Source organism: Rhinolophus hipposideros, assembly GCF_964194185.1.
Source record: "Rhinolophus hipposideros genome assembly, chromosome: 2".
NCBI classification, from domain to species: domain Eukaryota; kingdom Metazoa; phylum Chordata; class Mammalia; order Chiroptera; family Rhinolophidae; genus Rhinolophus; species Rhinolophus hipposideros.
This window is the reverse complement of record NC_138048.1, coordinates 57333010-57359310: the sequence shown is the minus strand read 5'-3', so window position 1 is coordinate 57359310 and position 26301 is coordinate 57333010. Positions and strand designations below refer to the sequence as shown.

At 36.4% G+C, this 26301-nt stretch overlaps 1 protein-coding gene across 2 annotated transcripts in view; it reads right to left on the bottom strand.

Annotated features, from left to right (window-relative positions):
- The window catches only part of P3H2 (prolyl 3-hydroxylase 2), a 145443-nt gene that overhangs the window by 4735 nt on the left and 114407 nt on the right, over positions 1–26301 (bottom strand). The window contains exons 3-14 of one of the 2 annotated variants that reach the window (XM_081068535.1): positions 26047–26236; positions 20702–20833; positions 19199–19341; positions 18723–18812; positions 17016–17056; positions 14436–14530; positions 9247–9374; positions 8603–8698; positions 7940–8090; positions 6929–7046; positions 5758–5833; positions 777–917 (exon numbers count right to left, since the gene is read on the bottom strand). In XM_081068535.1, the coding sequence (XP_080924661.1) occupies positions 777–917; positions 5758–5833; positions 6929–7046; positions 7940–8090; positions 8603–8698; positions 9247–9374; positions 14436–14530; positions 17016–17056; positions 18723–18812; positions 19199–19341; positions 20702–20833; positions 26047–26236 (1401 nt within the window). Of the gene's footprint in view, positions 1–776; positions 918–5757; positions 5834–6928; positions 7047–7101; positions 7510–7939; positions 8091–8602; positions 8699–9246; positions 9375–14435; positions 14531–17015; positions 17057–18722; positions 18813–19198; positions 19342–20701; positions 20834–26046; positions 26237–26301 lie in introns of those variants that run through there. The other variant, XM_081068536.1, reaches the window with a different exon arrangement.

Below are 26301 nucleotides of genomic sequence, written 5' to 3'. Positions count from 1 at the left end.
ACTGTAGCCATCCAGTGATGAGGAACTCACTACTTCCAAAGCAGACAATTCCACCAAGCAGCAGTGATAGTTTCAAAGTTATTCCTTATACTGAGCCCAACTGTTGCTCCCAGAGACTTCAACCCTTACTTCATTGCTCTGCAGCTTCGCAGATGGAGACTAAAACTGCAGCCCAAGAGCATCCAGAAGGATGAGATCATGGTCTCTTATCCAGGTTAAGTGTCCTCTGCTACTTCCAATATAATGAGAACAATATTTTAATATTTAACATTTAAAATAATAATAACGGACTTTCAGGTTCCCTCACTCTCTTCTATATATGTTTCATAAATTATTCAGTGCCCTTTTTAATGATTTGTTGAGAAAACAAATCAGTCTTCTTATTGACCTTTAGAAAGTAGTTCTTCCCTACTGATGTTACAATTTGTTAATGAAGTTCAATCGAGACTCATTAGAGGCTGCCAAATATCACTGATTTATCGACTTCTGCATACATTCACTTATAACCCATCTGATGAAGAATTGCCTTCATATTCCCTCCTCTTTCCCTCAAAGTCACCCTACAAACATTGGATGTGTAAATGCTAAGTAATGGATCTGAACAGGAACATTTGTTCTTGCTTAGAAAGTAGAGCCAGTGTTAGAAACCAGAGAGAAAATATTCTGTAAAAGCTGGAAAAGTGTTTTTGTTGTTGCGTGTTTTCCATGATCTCTAAAGTTCCTGAAGCCAGTCAACGGGGCATCTGATTCGCTTTCTGCATGTGTCAGAAACTCACCAATTCTCTATAAAGAGGGTCCAACGTGAACCAGAGAGCCACAGCACACCTCTGGCCCTTGGTGACTGCCTTCACCCCATGTGGGTTCTCTCCTCCGGATGAGAAGCTGATCATACGCCCACACTTTGGTTTTATAGAGGCCTGAGAAGGAAAGTGAAAATTAGACTCTCAATTCCCATGTCACGAACATCACTACAACCCCCTTTCTCTGTCCTTCTATGAGATTATTTGAGTCAAGTTTTGAATCAAAGAGTAATAGAATCCCGAGATTGAAAAATACATAGATTATTTCAATCTCATCTGTAAAACAAAGATAAGGTCACAGTAACATTTAATTCAGAAAATAAAAGTATTCAGGTCAAATGGCTGGCACGGTATGTAGTAAACAGTAATCGCTGGATACGTTGATAGCTGACAAACTCTATGAAGCAAAGGCTTTCTCTTTTAATTTACTTCTCTAACTCTAGCACTGGCACAGCATCTGGCATAAGGTAGATGTGCAGTTAATATTTGTAGAATGACAAAAACAAATCACGGGTACACCTAAAGTGACGGTAAATTTTTATTATTGATCTAGGTAGTTCCATGAGACCACCCTTTGTAATTCTTTACTTGTACATTTAAGGATTGTGAACTTTTCACTTTTAAAGATTTTTAAAAGTCAAGTCTAATCCCATATGAAAAGTGAATTCCTATTACAATATTCCTACCCAGTGGTCATCAGCCAATGCTTTACTATCTCCAGCCCTGAGAACACAGGGCTGAGAACACACCTTCTGGAGGTGACACATTCCACGGCCTCCAGGGCTGAAAGGATTAACACAGTCCTTCCAAACATGCGCATCCTTCAGGTGGAGATGTCCAGCAAAATTTAGGTAGAAGAGGGTAGAAGAGGGTAGAAGGGAAAAGAGGCGCTGCTGGGGGCCCTGAGCCAGGGTACAAGGTCAAACTAGCAAGCTCTCCAAATCGAGTGAGCATAAGCAACGGAATATGAGGGGTCTTGCTTCTATGTTTACAAAAGTGTCTTAGGTAAGTGGAGTTCATTTTTCTTTCTTGAGAAACACAGAAACCTTACTCATTCCAGAGCAGAGCTTAGGAAAGTAAAGGCAAAAACACACACACACACACAAAAACCCAACCATTCTATTTGATAACATGAGCCTGCTCTAACTATTTTCTGAATTGACTTGAGTTGATGCATGCCCTTTAAAAGAATCTTTGGTTTCCTTCACCATAAAATGGGAAGGCTAAATTTTTGCACTGCCAGTTTCAGGAGGAATATTTGAAAAAAAATCCTGAAATTCTGAGCTGCTACCGTGTTTCCCCAAGAATAAGAGCTAGCCAGACCATCAGCTCTAATGTGTCTCATGGAGCAAAAATTAATATAAGACCCTGGTCTTATTTTACTATAACATAAGACCTGGTCTAATATAATATAACATAATGTAACGTAACGTAACATAACACTCGGTCTTATATTAATTTTTGCTCCAAAAGACGCATTAGTGCTGATGGTCCGGCTAGGTCTTATTTTGGCGGAAACATGGTACCTAATATAGATACTCCTAGACTGTGTGACCTACACATGAAGGTTGAAGGTATGTGGAGGAATCAGAAAGTCTGAGATGCAGGGGAGTGAGTGAGTGTGTGTGTGTGTGTGTGTGTGTGTGTTAAAGGGAGGAGCAGAGAAAAGCAGTCACTTTGTGTTACTATTCTATTTACAATAATTAATAGAGAGTTGCTTTTCTTAAGCAGCTTTAACAACGTGACTTTTTTGATGTAAATCGAGAGAGTTCAGTTGTTACTGGTGCCCTCAGTATCAATCCGATTTCATTTTTCTGAAGAAGGAAATTGTACATTTCCACATAGAAACAGCAAAATAAATAATACCTGATGCATGTGATATAAGATAGGAAAGCCTTCCTGTACACATGGCTTTAGGATCTCATTTCGAGTTTTCTGGTTGCTCATTCCTTGGTGCTGGTCAGGACTCCGTTAAGCACACACGGCTGCCATTGCTTCTATGTGATTGCCGAATCTTGGCAACAACAACTTACAATACTAAATGAAGGGTGTGGAGACAATTTAATGCTTTCTCTCTGATGGAATTGGAAGAATGGAATGAATTTTTACCCATGAAGATCTTTGGAAAAGTTTAGGAAAAGAAGCCATCAAGTGCCTGAAGCAGTTGGAATTGATTATAGGTATGTGGCCTCACAAAAGTCTCTAGGACCAGTCTTAGCCTCACCTGTTTTATATCAGGGAATGGAGAAATAAACAAACTCCACTGATGACACTGCTTCTATAGGAAATTATGTTCTAAAGTGTAGATAAATGATTGTAAACATAATTTTGGAACACTGCTCCATAATGAATTTCATTTTTCATGAAGCAAATGGAACTCATTAACTTTTATCTTTTTGAAGCTTGCACAGAGAAACCTAAATCCCTAAATACCCATGTTTCACAAATAAATGCTGCTGTTGAAATAATCCATGTATCTTCCAACTGTGATAAAAGAAAATTCCTTTTGCTTTCCATCTAGTGGATGATTAAACATCGGAGAAGCCTTTGTGTCAGACTTGTCTTGAATAAATGTAAACCTCCAGCCATAATTCAGTTAATTATACAATTTTCAGACTTTTCAGAAATGAAAGACTTAGAAGACTTCACTTCTTTGTGTAGCCCCAAATTAGGTTATTTCCCTGCTTCATTTGTCCCTCTGGAGTCAAAGAAGGGGAAGTTGAAAAGGAACACTGTCCATTTTTCTTTGACATTGGGACTGCTTACCCAAGAATTCTAATTATCTACAACACACCCTAGAAACTGTACCATACACATTAATCTGAAGTATAACTAACTTGGGAAAATAAATCTCCCAACTTGGAGCTTTTGAGTGAAAACATTGTTTAAATCAGTTTTTCCTTTACTTTTTTAGGGGGAGGAGTGATCAGATTCACTTATTTTCAAAATAGCTAAACCTTTCTCTTAAAAGGATAGATCTATTAAAGGAGCACAGGGTCTGCTTTCACACCTTTAAAAAGAAGAATTACAGTTAACGTGCATTCAACAATAATAAATTACTAATTCACGTAGTATTCCAAGCTCAGTTGCTTTGAAGCACTGAGCATTTCCAAATTTGGCCACAAGATGGAGTAGAAGAAAAGAAATCTTTTCAACCACCTGTGAATTTTTTTTCCCCCTTTCTAACTGTGTGAGTTGCATTTTTGAACCTCAGTGTTAGTGTTAGCAGAGCTCAGAAATCAAATCTTTTCCACACAGAGGCTCTTCAAAAACTGAGAATTTTGTATAGGGATTTTACACTCCAACCAGGACCAGCACTCTTGATTTAATTTCCTCGATGACGAAGCATCAAAATACTCCCATGTTAATTTTTAAGCTTTTTACTAAAAAAGTCTTTTTTTAGTATCATGGCCTTTTAAATATACATTATTATATTAAATTGCATGAAATATTATTTCTTAGTTATAACAATGTTTCTGGACAATTTTAACCAAATCCCCACAGATTTCCCCTTTACACCCAGTAACATACAATTTTTGAATATCATCTGCTTATATTCCAGTAGTATGTCATGAATGATAAATGGCTGTTTTACTATTAAGAAAAAAGACCCTGCAAAATATGTGGGAAAAAAATCATAAAACTAAGAAAAGCTTTTGGAAATTGCTTATATAATGCAAAATCCTTAAAGTTTATTACATACATACTCCAACTATTTAGACTTTGTATGGAGGAAAGAGATTTATTTATTTATAATTTGATTATACCTTCAATTGGAAAACCTTCTTTTCTACCATGGAGTATACTCTGGCTAGAAGATCAAAGATACTGGCCATATGGTCTATAAGTGCTCTGTAGACTGGTATTCCAAAGGTACCAGTTTGCTTTGGAAGATGGTGGCTGAATTTAACTTTTGATTTTTACCTATGCAGGTATGTTTAGAATCTCACTCAGAGCATGTCATGTCACACACATCTGTGAATGTGTACATATCAATTTGCAGATCTGGGTTTACTTGCAGTCACAAGTAAACACACACATTCACACACATACAGAGTATGTACATACACACACATACATGTACACATATATAATAACTTTGATAACTAGGAGTCTGAACGCCAATGTTCAATCTAAGCATGTACAACACCGGGTTACTTAAAAACTAGTCTGTAGGATCATTTAACTTGTCCTAGGCTTGGGTGACTTAGGAGTGTTAGGTTTCTGAATGTTAGAGACCTTGACTTCATGTTAGGTCTCTGAATGTTGGGTCTCAGAGACCTTGACTTCCAGACAGAGCCATGTCTGCTAGAAAACAACAAAATGTCTGTTGGCCTGACCTGCAGACAGAGCCAAACTTGCGATAACAGAAAAAGCCACAAAACAGCTACTGGCTTGCAGGCAGTCAAAATTTTCTGTTCAAACAATGCTAACCTGTCAGCACTGCCCCTGTAAAACCCTCCTCCCCGCACCCCCCCTTCGGGGCTACAGTCTCCTTTAGGCGTGCAGCCCAGACTATAGTGGTCTTTGCTCAGTCCGAAATGCTTTTCTCTTTTACAGTAAAAATTTTCTTTACTTGCCTGACCATGCGCGTTCCTTTACTGGCTGACCTATCTAGGAGTTGGTGTTTTATGTTTCCATCAGATTACTTAACAAAGAATCAGAAGACGCAACGTGTTGGTTCCAAGTCTAACTTCACTAGCTACGTGATGATGAGCAAATCCTTAATATCTCTATTCTTTAATTTACCCATCTGTAAAATGGACTTGAAACTTTTTATTGATGGTTCCATTTCTTTTTATTAACATTTTTATAATGTATAAAGTTGCTGGGCCTCTTTCCACCTCTTGAATTCTTGAGCTCAGAAATATTTGAAATTCAACAGTCAGAGTCCTTGGAAAATGGCAAGATCGAGATGTAAAATGCTGAACAAATTTGCAAGAATAGGTTTACTTACAGTCACAGTTTTGGCATCCATCTCAGTGAATATGAATTCTCCTCCTTCAAAGTCGTCATTCATATATAGGAGAGCACTATAAGAAGAAAGGGGAAACGATCTGTATACTCTCATGTCCTTCCAACAACATTACCACAGGATACTGAAGACTGGTAATGAACTGACAAGTCTGATTAGTAAGTTTCCTTTGAATTAGACATTGAAATAATTGACTCTCCCTAACCCTTAAGAGTTAGATGTAGTTTGGCTCATAAATAAATAAGTACTTCAGGGGTATTTATTTATTCCACTTATGTTAAGCTTTTAATTATAGTTCAAAGCTCATCTCATATTCCACTTCCTTAAGGGAAAATCTAATTAGATTTAATCTACCCCTTTGAACTCGTGCACACTACTTAATGACTCTCTTCTTCCCTTTTATACTATTAAGTTGGTGCAAAAGTAATTGCCGTTTAAAAGGCTAAAAATAACTGCAAAAACCGCCATTACTTTTGCACCCACCTGTATGTAGTAGTAACTCTAATGAATGTATTTTTCCCCTAACTGGCTGGAGAGCTCCAATGGGTGTAGCCTACTTTTGCAGATAGGGGGCGCTCAATAAACGTTTCTGCATAGAACAGAGTGGCAATAATTAACACACTGGTATATACATGGTGACTACAACTCCTGACTCATCTCTTTACACACTAACACATCTTTCAATAAGAGAAAACATTTTGTTTCCTCCTGCGTGTCCAGTTTCTTATCTATAAAATGCAGACAATGATAACTGATGTAATGAGATTTCTATGCATGTTGAGACGCATCTCCCCGTGTGGTCAGGCTGAGATACACATACTACAAGGGATTATGTTTCAGTGAAAGCCAAGTGATCATTAAAAAAAAAAAAAAAAAAAAAAAGTATTTGTATATATAAACTTTACTTTTATATTAAAACAAAATGGACATTTTATGAAATAGGATATAACAAAACATGCTTGTTTTTTAAGATAAAAATATGAGATCATAAAGTCACTTCCTAGTTATGGCAACTGCTTCAAAAGATTTTTTGAGAACCTCTGCTTTATAGAGATGAATGTGATGACAAGCGAAACAGATCAGCTTTCTCGTTTCCGTGGGCTTTTGCTAACTGTTGGACAAAAGCTTGGTTTTAAGCAGGTGCTGGCTGTACCTATAGTCTCGGAATGTGTAAGCAGGAGGCTCCTTCCAGCACTCATTGGCCTCTGGATCCAACAGGCAGTTGTCAGCATGAATCGGATGACTGAGGTCATTTCTTCTATCCTGTTGACCTGTCAGGAAAGGGAACAGGGAAGAATGAAAGCAGAAGTGCAGTAACCTCCAACAGCAAAACTGACAATCTAAATACCTTCTTCCATTGCAGGTACCCCTTGCAAATTTGAGGAGACAGAAATCATAGCAGAACAGATGAAAGAACACTAGATGAGCAGTCAAGAGACTGGTCCTGCTTTGATATGAACTTGATGTAAAAACGTGGGCAAGTCACACCTGCCGCTTCAGCTATAAAAGTTATCTGATATAAATACACATACAGACATTCCATGCATTTCATGGGTTGTACTTCCTGTGGAGAAGTAATAGGAGGAGGACGAAAGGAAAATGTAAAAACAAACAAACAAACAAACAAACAAAAACATTTGATTCCCCTGAAACTTCCCAAGTGTAGAATTGTAGAAGTCTTGTCCTGTGACATTGTCCCTCCCCTCTGACTCAAGATGGGATAGAAGAGAACATCTAGAGAAGAAATAATGGTAGCAGGGAGTGAAGGGAGGACTTTTTAAAAACATTTCTTTCAACAATCCCTTCATTTTCTATGCTTCCTTTCAATGACTGTGGACATAATAGGAGACTGTAATTTCTAGGTTCCTGGTGTCCTGAAAAGTAAAACGTAAAGTTGAAAAGCATTCTATTATGACTTGAAAAAGTAGGAGAAATGGATTTGAAAGGAAAAATAGGCAGAGTGATGGTCTGCCGGTACTTTAGAGGACCAAAAAGAAGAAAAAGAGGAAAGGGAAAAATAAGAGTTAGTAAGCTTCTTTTGTTTTAGAAGTTTAGAACTCTTTTAAACCATTAGTCTAACATGTAATAGAGTTTTGTTTTGCGTTGTTTTCTTTCTTATCTCATTGTGGGTAGAAGGGAAAAAGTTCACACTCTGGAAGCTCACCAGACAGGGCTGTTCGGCAGACCAAGTGTGTATAGGAAAAATACAGGGTTGAATTCAGCATGAAATAGGATTCTACAATCTTCCGAGCCTTCTCGCTGATGTCATAAAACAGACGGGCACTCTTCAGTGGGACTCGGCCTTCGTAACCAAACTAAGAAAAAGGAGAACATAAGATACCACTGGGTTGATTGGAGGGCTTTAGAAAAATAACACTACAGACTTGCAGATGTTGCTTAGAAAAATAGGCCATTGAATAAACCCTTCCTAATCATTGAAGGAACATGAAAAGCTAATCACTGTCTCTCCTCTTCTCTCATACCACTCCCCTCATTCCTCTCTAACAACACTTCTTTCAATACAGAATAACTACTTGTTTGGGTATGTTTTCACCATGGGATCATGAGCTCCTTGAGAGCAGGGGGGCTGTATATTATTTGTCAGATTCAAATTTAGGGACTATTGAGTTTGATAAATTGATGACCGAGTGGAGGAATGAAGGAAGGATTCAAAACAGTCAAGGTGCCATTTCATACTTGCTCCATTCAAGTGTCCTGATAGGACTATACTCATATTTTAAGTTCTTCTCTTTCCTGTGTCTGCCATTCACAGATGGTCTTGGACTGACACTTAGGAACCCAAACAGAAAAGAAGTTAAAACTTTACTTTGAGTGCTTTCAGAACAGTGGCGCCTTCAAACTTTTCATTGGGTGTATGGGGTGAAGTTTTTCCTCTGTATCCATCACCAACAAGCATGATTCCCTGGAAGCAAAATATAAGATGCTTTTACAAGAACTATGAATTTGTTAGGTCTCCCTTTCTGCCTTACCTACCAGAAAGCTAAGAACCAAAGCAATTCTCAGAACCATCCCCATTTTGTTCCAGGACCCTGGTATCATGAATTCTTCCAATCAAAAGGGAGATATTTATTTACACTACATTTTTATTACAAAAATAGCATCACTTTTTGTAGAAATAGGTAGACTATAAATGATTAATATATTGGTTAACTATTGATTAAAATAAAAGGATTTTCTCATGACTTTATATGGTAGGCACGGCACATGGTGGGTGATTGTCGTCCTAGGAATTAAATCACTAACTACTCCAGATCCACTAGCTATATCCAGATCTGGACACAACTGAAGTCATCCCAACCCAAAGGCTGTGAAAGTGCCTCCATAATCAACGTTCTTTTGTTAAAGAAAGTGACATTTCAGGCCCGGTTCTCTGGTTCAAGCGAGACCAGAACCAGAGCATTTGCAGGGTCCCTCAGCACCGTCAGTCCCCCTGCCCTCTCCGGTCCTCACACTGGCCACACTGTGGAGCTCCCGGCACTGTTCTTCGGACAGGACGTTATCCAGGAGAACCCGCTGAGTCCCGTTCAGCTGCTCCGAGTTATAGACGAATGTGATGTTCTCATAGAGCAGAGGGCCACCTACAGGGACAGAGCACACTGTTTTTTCTGTTACTTCTGTCCCCAAGAGGGGACAACCAAATGCCTTTCAATACACAGTTCAGAACAGTCCGTTTCCTTGGGAATATTTAGGAATGAGAAGACAAATGGCAAATTTGGAAACTTGATAAACACAATATGGATTCAGGAAAAAGGCAGATGTCTGAATACCAGGTTTCTCTAAAATGCCATGATAATACATTACATTTGTATAGTATCGTTTGATTCCAGTGATGTTCCTACAAAGCAGACTGGGCATCTCACAGCATTCTCCTCTGAGAAGACTGTAGAAGTCTCTCGGCAACTGGACCCAACCTTCTCCAAAGCCATTGGTGCCTACCTCTGTTGTAACATCACATGCAAGGACTTGATTACATGTCTGTATCCCCAGGCATGATGTACACATCTGTTTCATGGGTATGTAGATGATCTGGCCCAGGTCCTTTGAGCTAGCATTCTTTATAGTACTTTCCGTATATAATGACTCATTTGTTCTACCACAGATTTTCCCTATTAAAACGACTACAAAATCTTAGTGTACCATAATGAATTATAACCTTCATCTGGCCCTAATACATTATTTATAAGTTCCTCCTACTTTATTTATTAGTCTTCAATCATTGAAGTATTACTTGCTGCCAATATTGTGGTATCGGTACCCATACCCACTGAGGTATGAAATCTCATGGCAGTATTTGGATATAATGTGGTTTTTCAGATGACTCACTAGTTGTCCCTCTTAATATTTTAAAATTGTCATCAAAATTTATAAATACAAAATTTCTTGGATTGCAGGAATATACCCACAAGCTCCCAATTCGGTATCAATCTGTTGGGTAATTTCAATGTTTCTCAAACTTCATTCTACAGAAAAATTTTTAATGGAAAGAGAGTTTCTTGATTAAATGTGTTTGGGAAGTACTGGGTTAATTTAAGAGGACTTCTTAGACTTTTCATATGTAAACTGACATTATGACAATCCTAAGTATGGATACACTATGTAGCAGTTCTCATCCTTAACTGAGCCCAGTATCCTCCCTCCTTTCCTTTCCTCCTTTCCTTTCCTTCCTGCCTTCCTCCTGTCCTCCCTCCCTCCCTGCCTTCCTCTCTTTTGCCCTCACTCCTCCTTCCCTCTTTACCTCCCTCCCTCTTTTCCTCCCTCCCTTCCAAAGGCAGAGATACTCTAAGATGAACCCTAAATAATCACTGCCTCCTGGTATTCATAGGCTTATATCATTTGCTTCCCTCAAGTGTGGGCAGTACCTAGATCTTGCTTCTAACCAACAGAATATGGAAATGGTAATGGGATGAAATTTATGCGATTGCATCCCAGAAGACTACAACTTCTACCTTGCTAGCAGACTCAGTCTGTTGCTTTCTAAGTTTGCAGTTTGATGCAGCAAGTGGCTGTATTGGACAAGCTAACATGCCAAGGACTTGAGGGCGTCCTCCAGCCAACAACCAAGTAGGACATAGGGACCACAGTCTAATAAGCTTTTAGGAACCAAATTCTGTGATCTGAGCTTGCAAGAAGATAATTCCTTAGTCAAACCTTAAAAGAGACCACAGCGTTGATCAACAACTTGATGGAAGCCTTGTGATAGAGCCTGAAGCAACGACCCAGCTAAGCTATCCACAGAACCGTGCTGCCTAGAAACTGTGAAATAGTAAATGTATGTTATTGTAAGCTGCTACATTTGTGCTATTTTTTTCATAGAAAAAAAAAAGTAAACTTTTGCTCCTCGCCATAGAACCTCTTACCATAAAACACAGTTTGCTTGGGAAAGGATGATCTAACCTATATCGTTGATTGAGATCCATAGCCAAATTGAGGCAGTCCCTCCAATATCTGGAAATTACACTCCCATTTAGAAATATAAAAATAGATTTTCCTTCAACAAGAAAGACAAGATACTCATAGATCCACTGAAAAGCATTTTCTAATATAAAACTCAAATAGAAATGGAAAACAGATCAAGAGTTTAGGAAACTAGGTTGCTTTGTACTTTGCCATGCTTTTCTCATTTTCTATATTGAGAGTATATTATTTTAAATATAATAAGCTTATTTTAAAAATATGACTTTAAAAGTTACTAAAACTTATAATAAAATATTTAGAAAAATGCCTATGATTCTTAAGCTCTGTATAAGTATTTGCTATTATTATGATGATGATTATTATATTAGTAAAATATCCCTGATAGATTGTGTTAAATTCTGACTGAGGCATCTTAATAAGCATAATGGAGTATATTTAAAAGAGGCTACTGAAGTATTGAGAATTCTCCCAACCATGCCATAAGTAACATACAAAGATCAGATGAAGGAGCAGAACGCAAATGGAGTCTTAAATACCTAAATCCTAACAGGTTCAGGCAGAATATACACTAGAAATCTGCCTTTCATATAGCTGACTCAATCACTGCAAAGCATAGAGCTGTATACAGAGATTTCCCACACATACATTTAACAAAAAACAACCAACTACCCACTCATAACCAAAAGGGGAAAAAAAAAAAAGAAAAAGAAACCCTGTCATTCAAAAATGCAAGTTGGCCAGCCTACAAATGACTAGTAGCACACCAGACAGAGAAAAACATTAAAATAAAAATTAAAACGTAGTCCAATAAGTTGTGGTTCCTGCGGCCTGATTCCATGGCTTCAGCCAACTCTTAACCACGGCCCAAGGAGAGTTGGTTACACAACTTCATTTTTTTCTCATTCACAAAGTATGTGCCTGGGTCTCACTCTTTAGTCGCAATAAAGAGGGATCATCTAGGAAAACACTCCCTTGTGTTCTCTGCCTGGGGCTCACGGCAAGAATCATTTTACCGTAAATATCGCAATGCCGTAAAGTCATGACAGGGGTATGCTGACTAACAAGCCCTTATATGAGCACAGCCCTCTGAAGTTTACAAAAGACTTTCACATTCATCTTCTCCAAAAGTTGCTATCCTTGTTTTCCAGATGAAGATCATAGGGCTCTGAGAGATGGGGTCTCTAGTTATCCATCACTGCAGAGCACATTCGACTAAGACAATCCAGGAAGCCTGGCCTCCTGATTCCAAGTTCAAAGTTATGTCTACTATACCCTACTGACTCTGGAATTATTATCGAGCAGTACCTTTGGAAAACTGGTGGTCGAAAGGAGAATGGATAAATGACAGATGTTTTTAGGAAGTTGACATGCATGTTCCATGGACTGGAGTCACCCTGGGCCACTCCCATCTTAATGCTTGGGAGCTATCCAATATGAATATGACTAACTTTTGTTAGGTAACCAGAATAGATGACAGTATCTTTGTGGAAAATGAGAGGCTGAAGTACATTCTATTCTGTGAAGCATGCATGCTTTCTTGTCTCCCTGACATCTGCTTTCAGTAAGGTTAAGACAGGAAAGTGTTTCCTGGTTGGGAACTTGGCCTCTAGCACTGTTCTTAATTCAGACACTATTTAGCTCTCTAGTGACTGTACAGAAGGCTTTCCAGTGGATTCCCAGAGAACATCCTAAAATCCATGAGCGCATTCAACTAAGCAAATTCTGCAGGAATGATAGAATTTGGTAACACAGCCAATCGTGACCTTTCTCCATCCTGTGTGTCTTCTGTTCTACAATTCCCATTAGTCTTCCTAGTTAGTTGCTGGACATCAGATATCTTGGTAGCCAGGCAAAAAAAAAAGTGCTTTGAAATTTGGCAACTGTCCTGGAGTTTCCCAAGTCCTTACAGCAAAGTGTTGGCGGATGGTCATGTACTTCCTGGGTGATTTCTCAGCTTCAAAAACAACATGAACTCTGGCTGACCACGAAGCTCTCTGGCCCTTGTAAAACAGCTTGGGCTTTATGGCTACAGACTGAGGTCCAGGTCAGATGAGATAAGCATGTTATCCTGTTTACTGCCTCAAACTGACTTGGAAGCTAAGGAAGGAAAGGGCTGGGAAATGTGAGAGCCATAGAGAGCCAATAGTTTTCAAATCAGCCAGAGGAATGTGCTGACAAGCTTCTTGTTGGGGAAGGGAGTATTAGACTTCTTCTCAATGCACGTTTTTGAAAACCTCTTTTATCTTGCAAATATTTAATCAATAGGGTACATTTTGGATATCTAGACACTTCAATATTTCATCATCATGGGAAGAAGGAAAAATGGGGTTTGGATTCAAAAGCCTGGGTTCAAATGCCTGCTCAATATATTGTGAGCAGTAAGACTTTGGACAAGTCACCAAATCTCTGCGTGAAACTTTTCTTACCTGTGAAGTGGTGAAACTTTTCTCACATGAAATGCTGCCAGTATTAAATTAAATTGTGTGTAAATTTGCTTGAAAAATTATGAACATAGAAAGAATAATTGTTAAAGATACTTTTGCAATTAGTACTACTATTGCTAATAATTTATTATTATAGCAATGTTTGGCTTTATTTAAAAACTAATTTTGGTAACTCTCCACCTATGTTTCCACAATTTTGATCTCACATAAGCAGGCATATATATGTTCTGCTCTCTCTACCCTTGTGTCTTTGTTCTATTTGTTTTATCTTACAATGGCTCCCTCCACACCTTTGTCAATTCAACCTAAATTCCACTTATCTCTCATAGCTCTAACTCAGGTATATGTGCCTCAAGCATCTTGGATTAACTAATCTAATATCCTATGTGACCTATCTCTTCCAGTTCCTCTGATAAGCAGTCCACACTATCTAGCACTCACTCACTATGTGACAGAAGTAAGCCATGTGACCTTTCTCAGCCTCAGGTAGTCCACTGAGGAGTGCGATGATTATACAGTCCCTGCCTGGCTCATAGGATTCCTGTGGCAAACACATGAAGGAGTAAATCTGGAAGCCCATTTGTTGGGAACCAAATGTCATGATAAACAAATCTGAGACATTGTTTTTAAGCCTTGCTTTCAGAATTTCATGAACTGTAATAGCTTAGTCCTTTTCTTTATTTCCAGGGAAAGTGGGTTCTGCCTTGATCTGAATAAGAACTGGTCAAGTCCCATCCTCTCTTTCCCCTCCTTCTAGAGTAAAAGTGCACAGATACTTACCCTCTCTTAGGTCCCGGTCTATCTTGGGTGATGATTTTTTCCCCACTGACAAGCCGTGAATTTCTGCCCCCTCCATGTTCACTCCTGAAGGGATGCTGTTCATTCAGGAAAAGTTGAAATAGCAATTTCCCAGTGAATAAAAATGTTCAAAGGCAAAGGATACCTTACCCAGATAGTCTATGACTCCATGTTGTGGAGTTTTTTGGACACAAATCTATCTATCTTTCAGATCAAATTAAATGTCACTGCCTCCATGAAGTTCTTCTGTATTTCTTCAATGTGTGTGCTCTATTTCACTTCTCTAAATCTTCTTAGCAACTTTTATTACAGTTAATTATGTCCACAGCTTGACCCCCTTAAGATTAGCTTTTGAATTCCAACAAAGCAGGAAAAAGTTATCATGTGCATCTTTATAACCCTCAGAGTGTTGCACTGTCTTGAACATAGAGCGTTCATCACTAAACAATGCTTGAATTGAAATGAATTGTGTCCTACTATAGTGGTTCTTGACTATTCCAAGAAAGAAGACACAAGTTTGTGTCAAACTTTGTGAATACACAAGTGATAGCATTATTTTCTTTCAATACACACAGATTGAACAAACCCAAATGGGCATATGCATTCTTGGATCTCTTGTAATAATTCTAGGCCATGTTGAGATTGAGACCTTGAAGTCTAATGAAGGACCACAATATTTTGATTAAGAAGATCTGGACCTGTCTGTCTCCCACGGTGTGAGACTCTAAGAGAGTCCTTTGCCTTATCAGGGCCTATTTTTTAATTTAAAAATGAATAGGCAGTCCATGTAATCTCAGACATGTAACTCCAACATTCTGTGATTCCTCAAACTGCTCATAACATGTAAATTGACTTTTGACTTCTATCATTTCAACAAATGAGTTATCTTCATTTCTGATTGAACTACTAACACCTAACATTTTACCTTGCAGTGAAACTTTCTGAGCTTCTTGCTTTCAAATAAACACAGTGAGGGAATGCAACATTGACAAGAAAATATCATAGTTTTATTCTACTAATAAATCAAAAACAGCATCTACTGTTCTCTGCTTTAGAATCACAGAAGGTATAGCCCTCAGAGATCACCTCATCTAATTCCTTAATTTGAAGAAAATCATGAGACCCAGAGAAGAAAATAAATTACTCAAGGTTGCAAAGAAATGACAGGAACAACTGAGACCAGGATCCAGAGCTCCTAATTCCCAGTTTGGTACTTTTTAAATTATATGTTTTTGCCTATTCATAGAACTAAGTTCCTTATAATAGGTATGACTCTCAGTATTTCTTCTCTTTAAAAATAAACAGTTGATATACAATATTATATTAGTTTCAGGCATACAACATACCATTTTTCCCCGAAAATAAGACCTAGCCAGACAATCAGCTCTAATGCATCTTTTGGAGCAAAAAATAATATAAGACCCGCTATATTATATTATATTATATTATATTATATTATATTATATTATATTATATTACACCCGGTCTTACAGTAAAATAAGACACGGCATTGTATTGTATTGTATTGTATTGTATTGTATTGTATTGTATTGTGTTGTGTTGTGTTGTGTTGTATTGTATTGTATTGTACTGTACTGTATTGTATTGTATTACATTACAGGACCCGGTCTTATATTGTAGTAAAGTAAGACCGGGTCTTATATTAATTTTTGCTCCAAAACACGCATTAGAACAGATTGTCTGGCTAGGTCTTATTTTCGGGGAAACATAGTGATTAGACATATAACTTACGAAGTGATTACCCCGATAAGTCTAGTATCCATTTGACACTACACATAGTTATTACAGCATTACTGTCTACCGGATTTTGCCATGTATAATGCACACTTTTTTGTCCAAATTTACGAGGGAAAATTAAGGATGAACATTATACATGGGTAGTACTAATTCCGTATCTATATAAATGTTTTTAAGTCTTTTATTTATGCTTATGAGTTAAAAGTGTAACTCTAGAAATCAATAACAATATCCGTATTCAAAATAATACCCTGGAAAATGATCATCGTTTTTGTTGAACTCATGATGAACTTGCAACGACGAGGAGTTTTTGGCCTTTTATAATGTGTAAATACCGTAAACTTGTTACCAGTACATAAAATTTCTTGTACTTTGTATCTGTTCTTGTGTTTTGTAATTATCTATTACATAATATTTCTTGTACCATAATATGTTAAAAAAATACATGCTAAAATTCCTTTATAATACAAAAAATAAGTACCTACATGTAAACAAATAAAAATTTGAATTAAAAAATTAAAATTAAAGATTTTTCCCCCTAAAAGTATGGACCAAAAATATGGGTGCATATTATACATGGGAGCATGTTATACACAGCAAAATACAGTATATTTCCTATGCTGTATTTTACATCCCCATGGCTGTTTTAATAACCGTCAATTTGTACATCTTAATACCTTCCCTTTTACACCCATTCGCCTAAGCCCCCTCCCATCTGATAACCTTATCTAATTTTTTTTTAAATGCATACCTTTGAAAAAATTTATAAAATAAAACAGTTGGTGTTGTGAAAGGAGAACTCACCGATTCTCGTCCTGCCGTCCTCCATATCGGATCCAATAATTCTATTTTTAATTAAAAAAATAAATAACTCAGTAGTTTTGTCACCAAAACATCACTTACAGAAATAAAATACCCTTAAAACACTCAAAAGACCTAAAATGTTAGGAAACTTACATATTATATAAAGATACAATATTTGTCTTTTATTTTAAAAAAATTAATAAAAGGCTATGGTTGATAGAATTTTGGCAAAGACAAAATGATACACAAGTCGATTTTGTAAAAATAGCATGGAATTATACTGGGCATCCAATCTTTTGTCTAAGAAAGTGATTTAGAATTTGGTGGCAGGAAGACATTTGAAAGATCATTCAGACTTACTCTCCTATGCCTTACGAATAAAACAAATAAACAAGTCCAGTTTGATTAACCATTTGTACAGGATAATAAAGTGACTAAGTCATTTTTTTCTGGGGTCTTTTGGGATAACACAGGTTTGAGAAAAAATATCATAAGTAGGACCAGATAAAACTATTAGGAATGTTACATTAGAATTGGTATACTGAAATTATTCTAATTTTTAAAATATGCAAAGAAAACATGATATAACTAAGACAGAAATAAAAAAATAAACATACTTTTTTAGGGTGTGTTACCAATAGTGCTTTTTATAAACATATGACATGTAAATCACATAAAGAATGTATATAGTAACCAACAGATAAATGAACAATAGTGTGTCCGGATAATTCAAATTAGAGAAAAAAAATTAATAAAAATTCTTTTAAAAAAGTAAATAAAATAATTAAAAATGAAAAGTTTATTTCTTCTGGTCATATAAAAGGAATACAAATTAAAGCAAGAATGATGTACAATTTTGTATACGATGAATACCAGTGGTTTTAAAATATTACTTCTCATTGCTGAAATGTTTATAGTAAACTAGTACTTTTACGCACTGCCACGAGCAGTAAAGATGTCAGGAAACTCTTAGAAAAGCAATTTCAAGAACTTTAAAACTTCTCATATCTTTTGATGGCAGAGTAATCCCGTTTTGAGAATTTATTCAAATGGTATAGTTCCACAGAGAGAAAAATGCGTAATGCATTAAGTTTAACACAAAACAAATCAGGAGAAGAGTTTCTTGTATATCAATTCTATGTATGGATTAGCTAAAAATATTTTTAGACGCTGTAAAAATATAGCGATTCCTTATGATTTCTTAAATAAAAATCAAAACAGAACTCTATCTATATCATCGTACTAGTTCTGCCAAAGGTATGTCTTCATATGAACAACGATGAAAAGGAAACATGAACAAGTAAAGAAAAGTCAGCACATTGGGAAGTACAATTGTGATTGAATTTATTCTTTTTGAAGTCTTTTTAATGTTTAAAATACTTAAGAGAAATGTTTTTTAAAAATACAAAATATTGCATCCAGAATTCAGAAAATAAAACACACCTGAGGCAAATGCATTATGCACAAAACACATCTACCTAAATATATTTGCTTTTGACTTAGGATCTCATTGATATGGAAATCTATTAAAGTCTTTTAAAGTTTATCACTTATATTGAGCAAATAACTTCCTACACCTCCCCAGTTTTTGATAATTTAGTAGGGAATTAGAAGCTTCAACAAGTGGGGCTCAGAAATAAAAGCATAAATAAATGCCCATTGAATGGTTCTTTTAAAAAACATTTCCTCTTTCCTCTTTGCTCTTACCGGTTCAGTATATGAAAATCCCAGACCCTCTGCAGCTGATTTTATTAGTTCTGATTCCAATTTATGACGCTTCACAAACATTGCCAAGTCCTAGAGAGAAAAAATGAAAGAAAAATTCATATTTAAATAACAGTTAAGAGATATGATAAATGTTCAAGTGGAAGTAGTTTTCATTAGACAGTGACAAATAAGCAAAAAAAAAAAATACACACACACAAAAAAATAACAAAACAAGACAAACTAACAAAAAACCCATATTCAGAGCTGCAAAAATTGTGTCCATGTCAACAGATTTTTACAAGCTAGCACATATGAGAAAAATATGCTTCTGGCATTAATAATTAAAGTTAAAAAAATGAGTTCTAGAAACTTCACTAAATTGTTAGACATATTTATGAGCAGTGTTTTATTTTTCCCAACTCTCCCCAGAGCACCTAAGCAGAATGCGGAATTTCTTCTCAGGACATTGGTCTCACCTCTCTGGCCTCGATGGATGCCAGGTCAATGCTGTCATCCAACAGACTCTCATAGAAATCCACATTGTCTAGGACGTCCTCATCATCTGGATGGAGTAGAAGATAGGCCTTGGCACACTCTAAGGCTTTCACATATTCACCAACTGAAAGATGTAGTATTTGCATTAGAGTCAGCCTAGGTTTATCTAAAGAATTTATAAGAGATACGTCAAAATATCCTTGAGAGGTCAGCATTAAATATCAAGAAGAGGGAAGATAAGGTGAGGCAGAGTTAATCAGAAATACTGGCAGGCAAAAGGAAGGACACGATTTCAGGTATTCCAAAGGTACTACTGTTGGTCTGCTTTGGTGCTAGTTATTTTGTGTAAATTATCCAAAGTTTCCACCGGAAGATGTCTGTCGACAACCTACATTATTTTATACAGGGAAACAGAGTAGAATTTTAGGAGTTAATTCTCATTTTTGTGCTGAGTCTGGCAAAATGATCACTAAGACCAATTTCAGTAATCCAAATCCTATTCATTGCTTTTAAATATTAGAAAAAATGTTCAATCTCTTTCTCGGTTTCTTAATAAGATAAATGGAAATTAAAACTATACTAAGATATCAATTTTCACCTAATGGATTGGGGAATGTCTGGGGATTGATAATGCATTCTGCTGATGAGCAATGAAAAATGTACTCCATGTGGATAAAAAATTGGCAACATTGATCAAAATCACAAATGAAGAAACCATTTGACGCAGTGGTTGTATTTCTAGAAAATTATCCTATAGATATTGATGTGCAAATGTGAAATGACATATGTAAAATTTTATTCATTTAATTGTTGATTATCCCAGCAAAATATTATAAACAACAGAATGCTTATCAGTAAGGAGTCATATGAAATAAATTATAGTACAATATGCAGATGTAAAGAAAAATTAAGGAGGAAGATCTTTACGTACTGATATAATTAGGTTGAACCATACAAAATTACCAAAATTTGACCTAAGCAAATGGTAATTTCACAGGTCTAACCTACTGAAAAAAAAAATCGGTATGTATTATTAAGTGAAGAAAACAAGGCAGAGAACAGTGAAAATAATATGCTATCTTCTTTGTATAAGAAGGGGAAAATAAGTCAGTATGTGTGTGTGTTAGTGTGTGTGTGTATGTGTTGTTTCTATAAAAAAAATTGGAGGGATATATAAGAAAGTGGGTTGTAGGGCATGAACTTGGGTTGTGGGGAAAAGGAAAAAAGAGAGGCTTTTTATATTTGGTCTTTGAACTTGTGAATATATTACCTTTTAAATTAAGTTGGAAACATAAAATTTAAAAAAATCATATAAAATGTCAGTCTACTATAATTTTCAGGACATTATTACAGCATTTTCCCACTTGTAATTTCACCTTCTGCTCTTCTTGTCCTGAGCTGCAGTGATGTGAGATGAGAAATTCTACAATGATAAGCAACACTGCCCCTCCCTCAAAGGTTTTCACGGATAACCCACGCTTTACCTCGATAATAGGCAAACTGTAGGTAGTCGTAATGCAGGGGAAGAAAATTCTCAATCGGTGAAAGTCGGCCAGGGCGGGTGGCAAGTTCCCTCACACATTCATGCTGACAAACCAGCACCTGCATGTAATGATCTGGAAGACAGGAGCCGACAAGTGGGTCCCTCTAGTCTGCTGAATGTCCAGACTTCAGTCAGAGCCACAGTTCCACAGGGCATGCCTCATCTCACCAAACTCTGAGAATGATACCAGTATTATCCTCACTTCATGACCAGAAATCCTTTTCACAAAGAAACTTAAGTGACTTGCCACGGACTCCTAATTGGTGATCACTAGAGTAATGAATCGCAGATTCCAAATCTTCTGGCTCCCGATCTTTTCTCCGTACTGTACTCTTCTCTCCCAGGTATCCTTTTTTCTACATCTCCTGAAAGTGACAGGCCATTTCACCCCACAAACAAACAGATGAACAGCGGACTTTCTTATATTTAGCAACTTTAGGGCTACTCTTTGGATATTTAGATAGCCTGAAGTGTCCCGGAGGCAGGATCAAACATTCAGATCCTGGTTACCTTAGGACCAGTTGATAGGAAGGAACTGCCCTGTAAGGAGGGGAGTTCATTGCAGAGAAATAAAGGAATACTTTCTGCTTGTTAACATTTTCAAGCAACTTTTTCCTAAAAAGGAAACAAAATTATTCTTTTGCATCTATTGATTAGGAACATATTCTACCTAGTTACAAATTAGTCTACCACCTGGACATTGTAAATCCTAATACCCTAGGGACTAGTAAAATACCGTTTCCCCCCCGAAAATGAGACCTAGCCGGACTATCAGCTCTAATGTGTCTTTTGGAGCAAAACCTAATATAAGATCCGGTATGATATGATATGATATGATATGCTATTGTATTATATTATAACTGGTCTTATACTATATTAATTATATTATATGAGACCGGTCTTATAGTAAAATAAGATCGGGTCTTATATTAATTTTTGCTCCAAAAGACGCATTAGAGCTGATTGTCTGGCTAGGTCTTATTCTCGGGGAAGCATGGTAGGAGAAGGATGAAAGCTAAAGAATTTGAATAAGCACTTTGCCTCTTTCGCTTTTGTTCTCCTTTCTTTGTTTCCATTCTTCTTGCTTGCAAACAGGCCAAGATCTGAAAGTGTGGGGGTTTCCTGCTCCCTTTCGCGCTGGGTTCTAGCTCATCCAAGCATGAGCTGAGGGAACACAGTGGCTAATGAGCCAGAGAAAAAAAGTACTTCCTACATTCTTCCTCAGCTTCGATTTTTGTAATGAAGATGGAGCTAGTCTTTTCCAGAAACAGAACAGTTCATTCATGCTTGTGCTGAGTGAGTGGGTTCCCTTGAGATTGATGATAAAATCATCTAACTTCATGACTGTACAATTTAATTTACCACAACTGCCTCCTTTCATAAGGTTCTCTGTTAGGCAGAGTTTAGCTTGTATCCGGATGACCTTGAAGACAGAGCCCAAAACACAACAAGAAGAAAATATAAATCTTCTGTTGTGAAGGAAAATGTGTTAATTTTCATATAGTGTGGCCAAGTGAACCCCATATAACACTGCTAGAAGAATCCCCACAATCCCTTGGTTCTTAACTCCAGTTGGGGGAATGTGGGAGAACGAATGAGTTCTGTTTATTTGATTGTCATATTAGAAATAAATAGCTAGTCATTTTATTTCTTAAGAAAACAACAAACAACCCTCAACTGTTTTCTCCTAGTTAATTAGCCATTTACCTTTTAATACACACTCCTCCTAATTCCAAATGACAAGCAAAAAGGAAAGGTGGGAAACACCCACCAAGAACTCAAAATTCGAGTAAAAGTATTTTCAAAGCAAGCTATGAATAGCAGCAAAATAAAAGTGACATTTTGATAGCCTTTAGGGCTTTCAACAAGCACTGCTAATAATAAACAAGTGCAATCAGAAGCCATTTGCATTTTTCTCCAATTTTTAATGTTCTTCTAACTCTAAAATTCAAATATTCTGGCTTTCTAAATACATTCTGTATTTTAAAAGCCAGTTTTACTCCTAATTTAGGACAGTTTTGAACCAAACAAGAATTAACATAGTTAGAATACTAACTATGTAATAGTATCCCTTGCTCCTTTTCTATATCAAATGTTGTTGTGCAATTAATATGTTTTTAATAAGTTTGAGACCCAAGATACTGTGTGGGAATACTTTTAAAAATTTACCTCTCATAATAAATTGGATATGCTTCAAATTCCCAAGAAGACTTACTATATATTTCTATAATATATAATATTTGGATTGAAATAAAGGGGCCATTATTTTTTTAATCACTTTTATTTACTGGAAGTGGGGGTCATGGTGTTAGAAGTTAAGTATTAAGGGCCTGAGTTAGGAGACCTCTATTCTTTTCCAGCAACCCACATACTGTGGTGACCTTGAGCAAATTACTAAATGTTAATCTGTGGGGCATTGGCAGTCAATTTTCCTAAACTAGGTCTAGAACATTTGGAAAGGCTGTTTAAGTGCCCACTGGTAGAGGCAGGTATAGAGGCAAATATACAAATGGAGGCAGGATATATATCCCCACAAAACCACAAGACTATGAACTATAATAAAGGAGAAGCCTGCCCATCTGCAAATAAAAGATTAAGTGTAGAGACATATTCAGCGATTGAAATGTAAAACACACATGAGACTGACATTCAAATGAGCTGTGCTCACAAAAATGCAGGCAAATGGCTCTGGCAGAGGCCCAGTGAAACACAATGTTGTGGAAAAAAATCCTCAATAATTCAGATACTGATTTTGATTTTAGGGGAATTGAGTTGATTTGGGGTAACTTGAGTGCGTGGCAAATTTGTCATTTGACTCACTGATTTTCACTCTTACTTCCTCGTCTAAGTTAATGAGCTATTCCCCAATGGCCCCTCTGAAGGACTTGAACAATTTATGGCCTACATTTTCACAAACATGGAGTATTATTATCCCTTTTAAACTCTGCAGTATGATTGATGGCTAGATCATCCCCTTCATTCATTCAACCCATTCATTTAACAAATATTTACTAAGCACCCACTATTTGGCAATTACTGTACCTAAGCACGGAGTGAGGACTAAGCACTGAACAAGACAGGGCATTAGCCAAGTGACAGAGGAAAAGACCATTTTGAAGGTCGGTAAGTGGAAATAAGCTTAGCATATCCAAGGAATTAAAAGAAGTGCAGTAGGGATGGGTTACAGAGAAAACAAAAACGAGAGAGAGAGAGAGAGAGAGAGAGAGAGAGAGAGAGAGAGAGAGAGAGAGAGAGAGAGAGGATGAAAACACACACAGCTGTACAGTCATGAAAGTCTTTAATAAAGGTTTTAGGTTCTATTCCAAGTGCCATAGAAGCCATTGGAGATTTCCAGCATGTCTGTGAGCAGACTGTTTTGTTTGCTTGTTTGTTTTTTAAGGACTGCTCTGTTCAGGTACAGAATAAAACCTGAACAGGACATAGGACCCGAAAGGAGACAATCACAGTGGTTTAGTGTAAATATACTGTTGATCTAAACGAGAGTGAGAGAAAGGGGTGGAAAGAACCAGAAAATCTTAAATGCTACTAGGAGGTAGCACCTATCAAAGTCTGGTAACAAATCAAAGGGGAATAGGAATGGAAGAAATTTTCGATTGCAAGGTAACTTCTTGGCATTTGGTTTGAGCTACCAGTTGAGCGGTGCTTTTTATCAAGGCAGAACACATTGGCAGTTAGGAACAGCATATTAACTTCATTAATTTGCATTTCTACAGGTATATGTGAAGCTGAACATTGTTTTTCATATATTGGTAACTTGGAACACAATAAGCACTCAACAAATATTTGTTAAACATTTTTTATTGAATAAATTACCTTTTCCCCATTTCTCAGTTGTATAGACCTTTAAAGCATGGGCTTTAGAGTGAGAAAAGCCATCGTGATTCCCAGCTTCACCTTAAATCACACTGCTTACCCTTTTTGTACCTTTCTGAGGTACAGATTCCTCACTTAGAAAATGAAGAAGAGATGGAATAACAACAGTATCTACACAAGGAGTTATTTAGAGGATTAAAAGAGATATAAAGAAGTGTTTTGTATATTTTAACTGCTACATAAATGTTATTATTACTGCTAATAAATAACAAATAAATTACTACTAATAATAATTTACATGCTCTTTTTAAATATTAAGGATATTAGCTCTTTGCCTGTAATTTCTTTGCAATTTTTTTTCCATTTGTCATTTGTAAATCAGCTTGATTTACTATATCTCTAGTGGTTATAAATCTTATGTACAGTCTACCTTTTTCTTTATATTTCTTGTCTTTTGTATTGCTAAGAAGAGCTTTCCTCTCCTACTACCCTGTTTCCCCGAAAATAAGACCTCGCCGGACAATCAGCTCTAACACGTCTTTTGGAGTGAAAATTAATGTAAAACCTGGTGTTATGTTATGTTATGTTATGTTATGTTATGTTATGTTATGCTATGTTATATTATACTCGGTCTTATACTGTATAAGTCCTCGTCTTATATTAAAATAAGACTGGGTCTTATATTAATTTTTGCTCCAAAAGATACATTAGAGCTGATTGTCTTATTTTTTGGGAAACATGGTATTGTACAAATAACCCCCTGCATTTTCTTCTAACAGTTTTATTTTTTACAATAATATTATTCATATAGCTAGAATGTATTTTTGTGTTTTATTTCATAAGCAGCAGAGAACTCATTTCCTACCTACCATAAATGGTTAACTGCCAATCTCCCCAATTAATGTATAATGCATATTTCCTACTTTAAATACCACTTTGTATTAAATTTTCATACATAATACTCTTTTAAGTATACAAAAAGTACACATCATTTATAATTACGATAAACAGCAACTTCTTTAATACTCTTCACTAAAGGATTGGTCAAACAAATGACTCTGTCCCCATATGATGCACCATTATGCAACCATTAAATACAATAAGTAGATCTACATGTACTTACATGAGAAGTCCACAACATATTGCTAAGCATTAAATAAAAACAAAAATATGCTGAAATCAGTATTTGTAGTATTATTCTATTCTTATAAAAAGTAAAATAATTATAAATAAATATGTACATATTTAGATATTATGGTGGAAAAGTTTTAGAGGACAATCACTGAAATTTCAACTAATACATTTATCTATAGAAAGTAGATGATTTAGATACACGAGAATATTTCACTTTTTACAATATATACTTACTTCTGTATTGTTGGAATATTTTTACAGATTGCATGTAGTATTTCTGTAATCCTACAATAAATAAAGGAAAAAAACAAACTTTACCTGCAATAGCTTCATAGAGACCAGCTTTATACCCTAAGTACTCATATTCTTCAAATCTCTGAGGCCCCTCACACAGCGCTCGGCACTCCGTATCTTCACTGAAATATTCTCGTAAAGCTTGTTCAAAGTACTTGATAGCCAGCTCAAAGCCATCAGCCTCATAATGTTTAACTCCAGCACTGTAACTCTCCTGCAAAGAAACAAACAAACAAACAAATCTTTTTTTTTTTTTTTCCCCAAAGAGCACCCACGGGG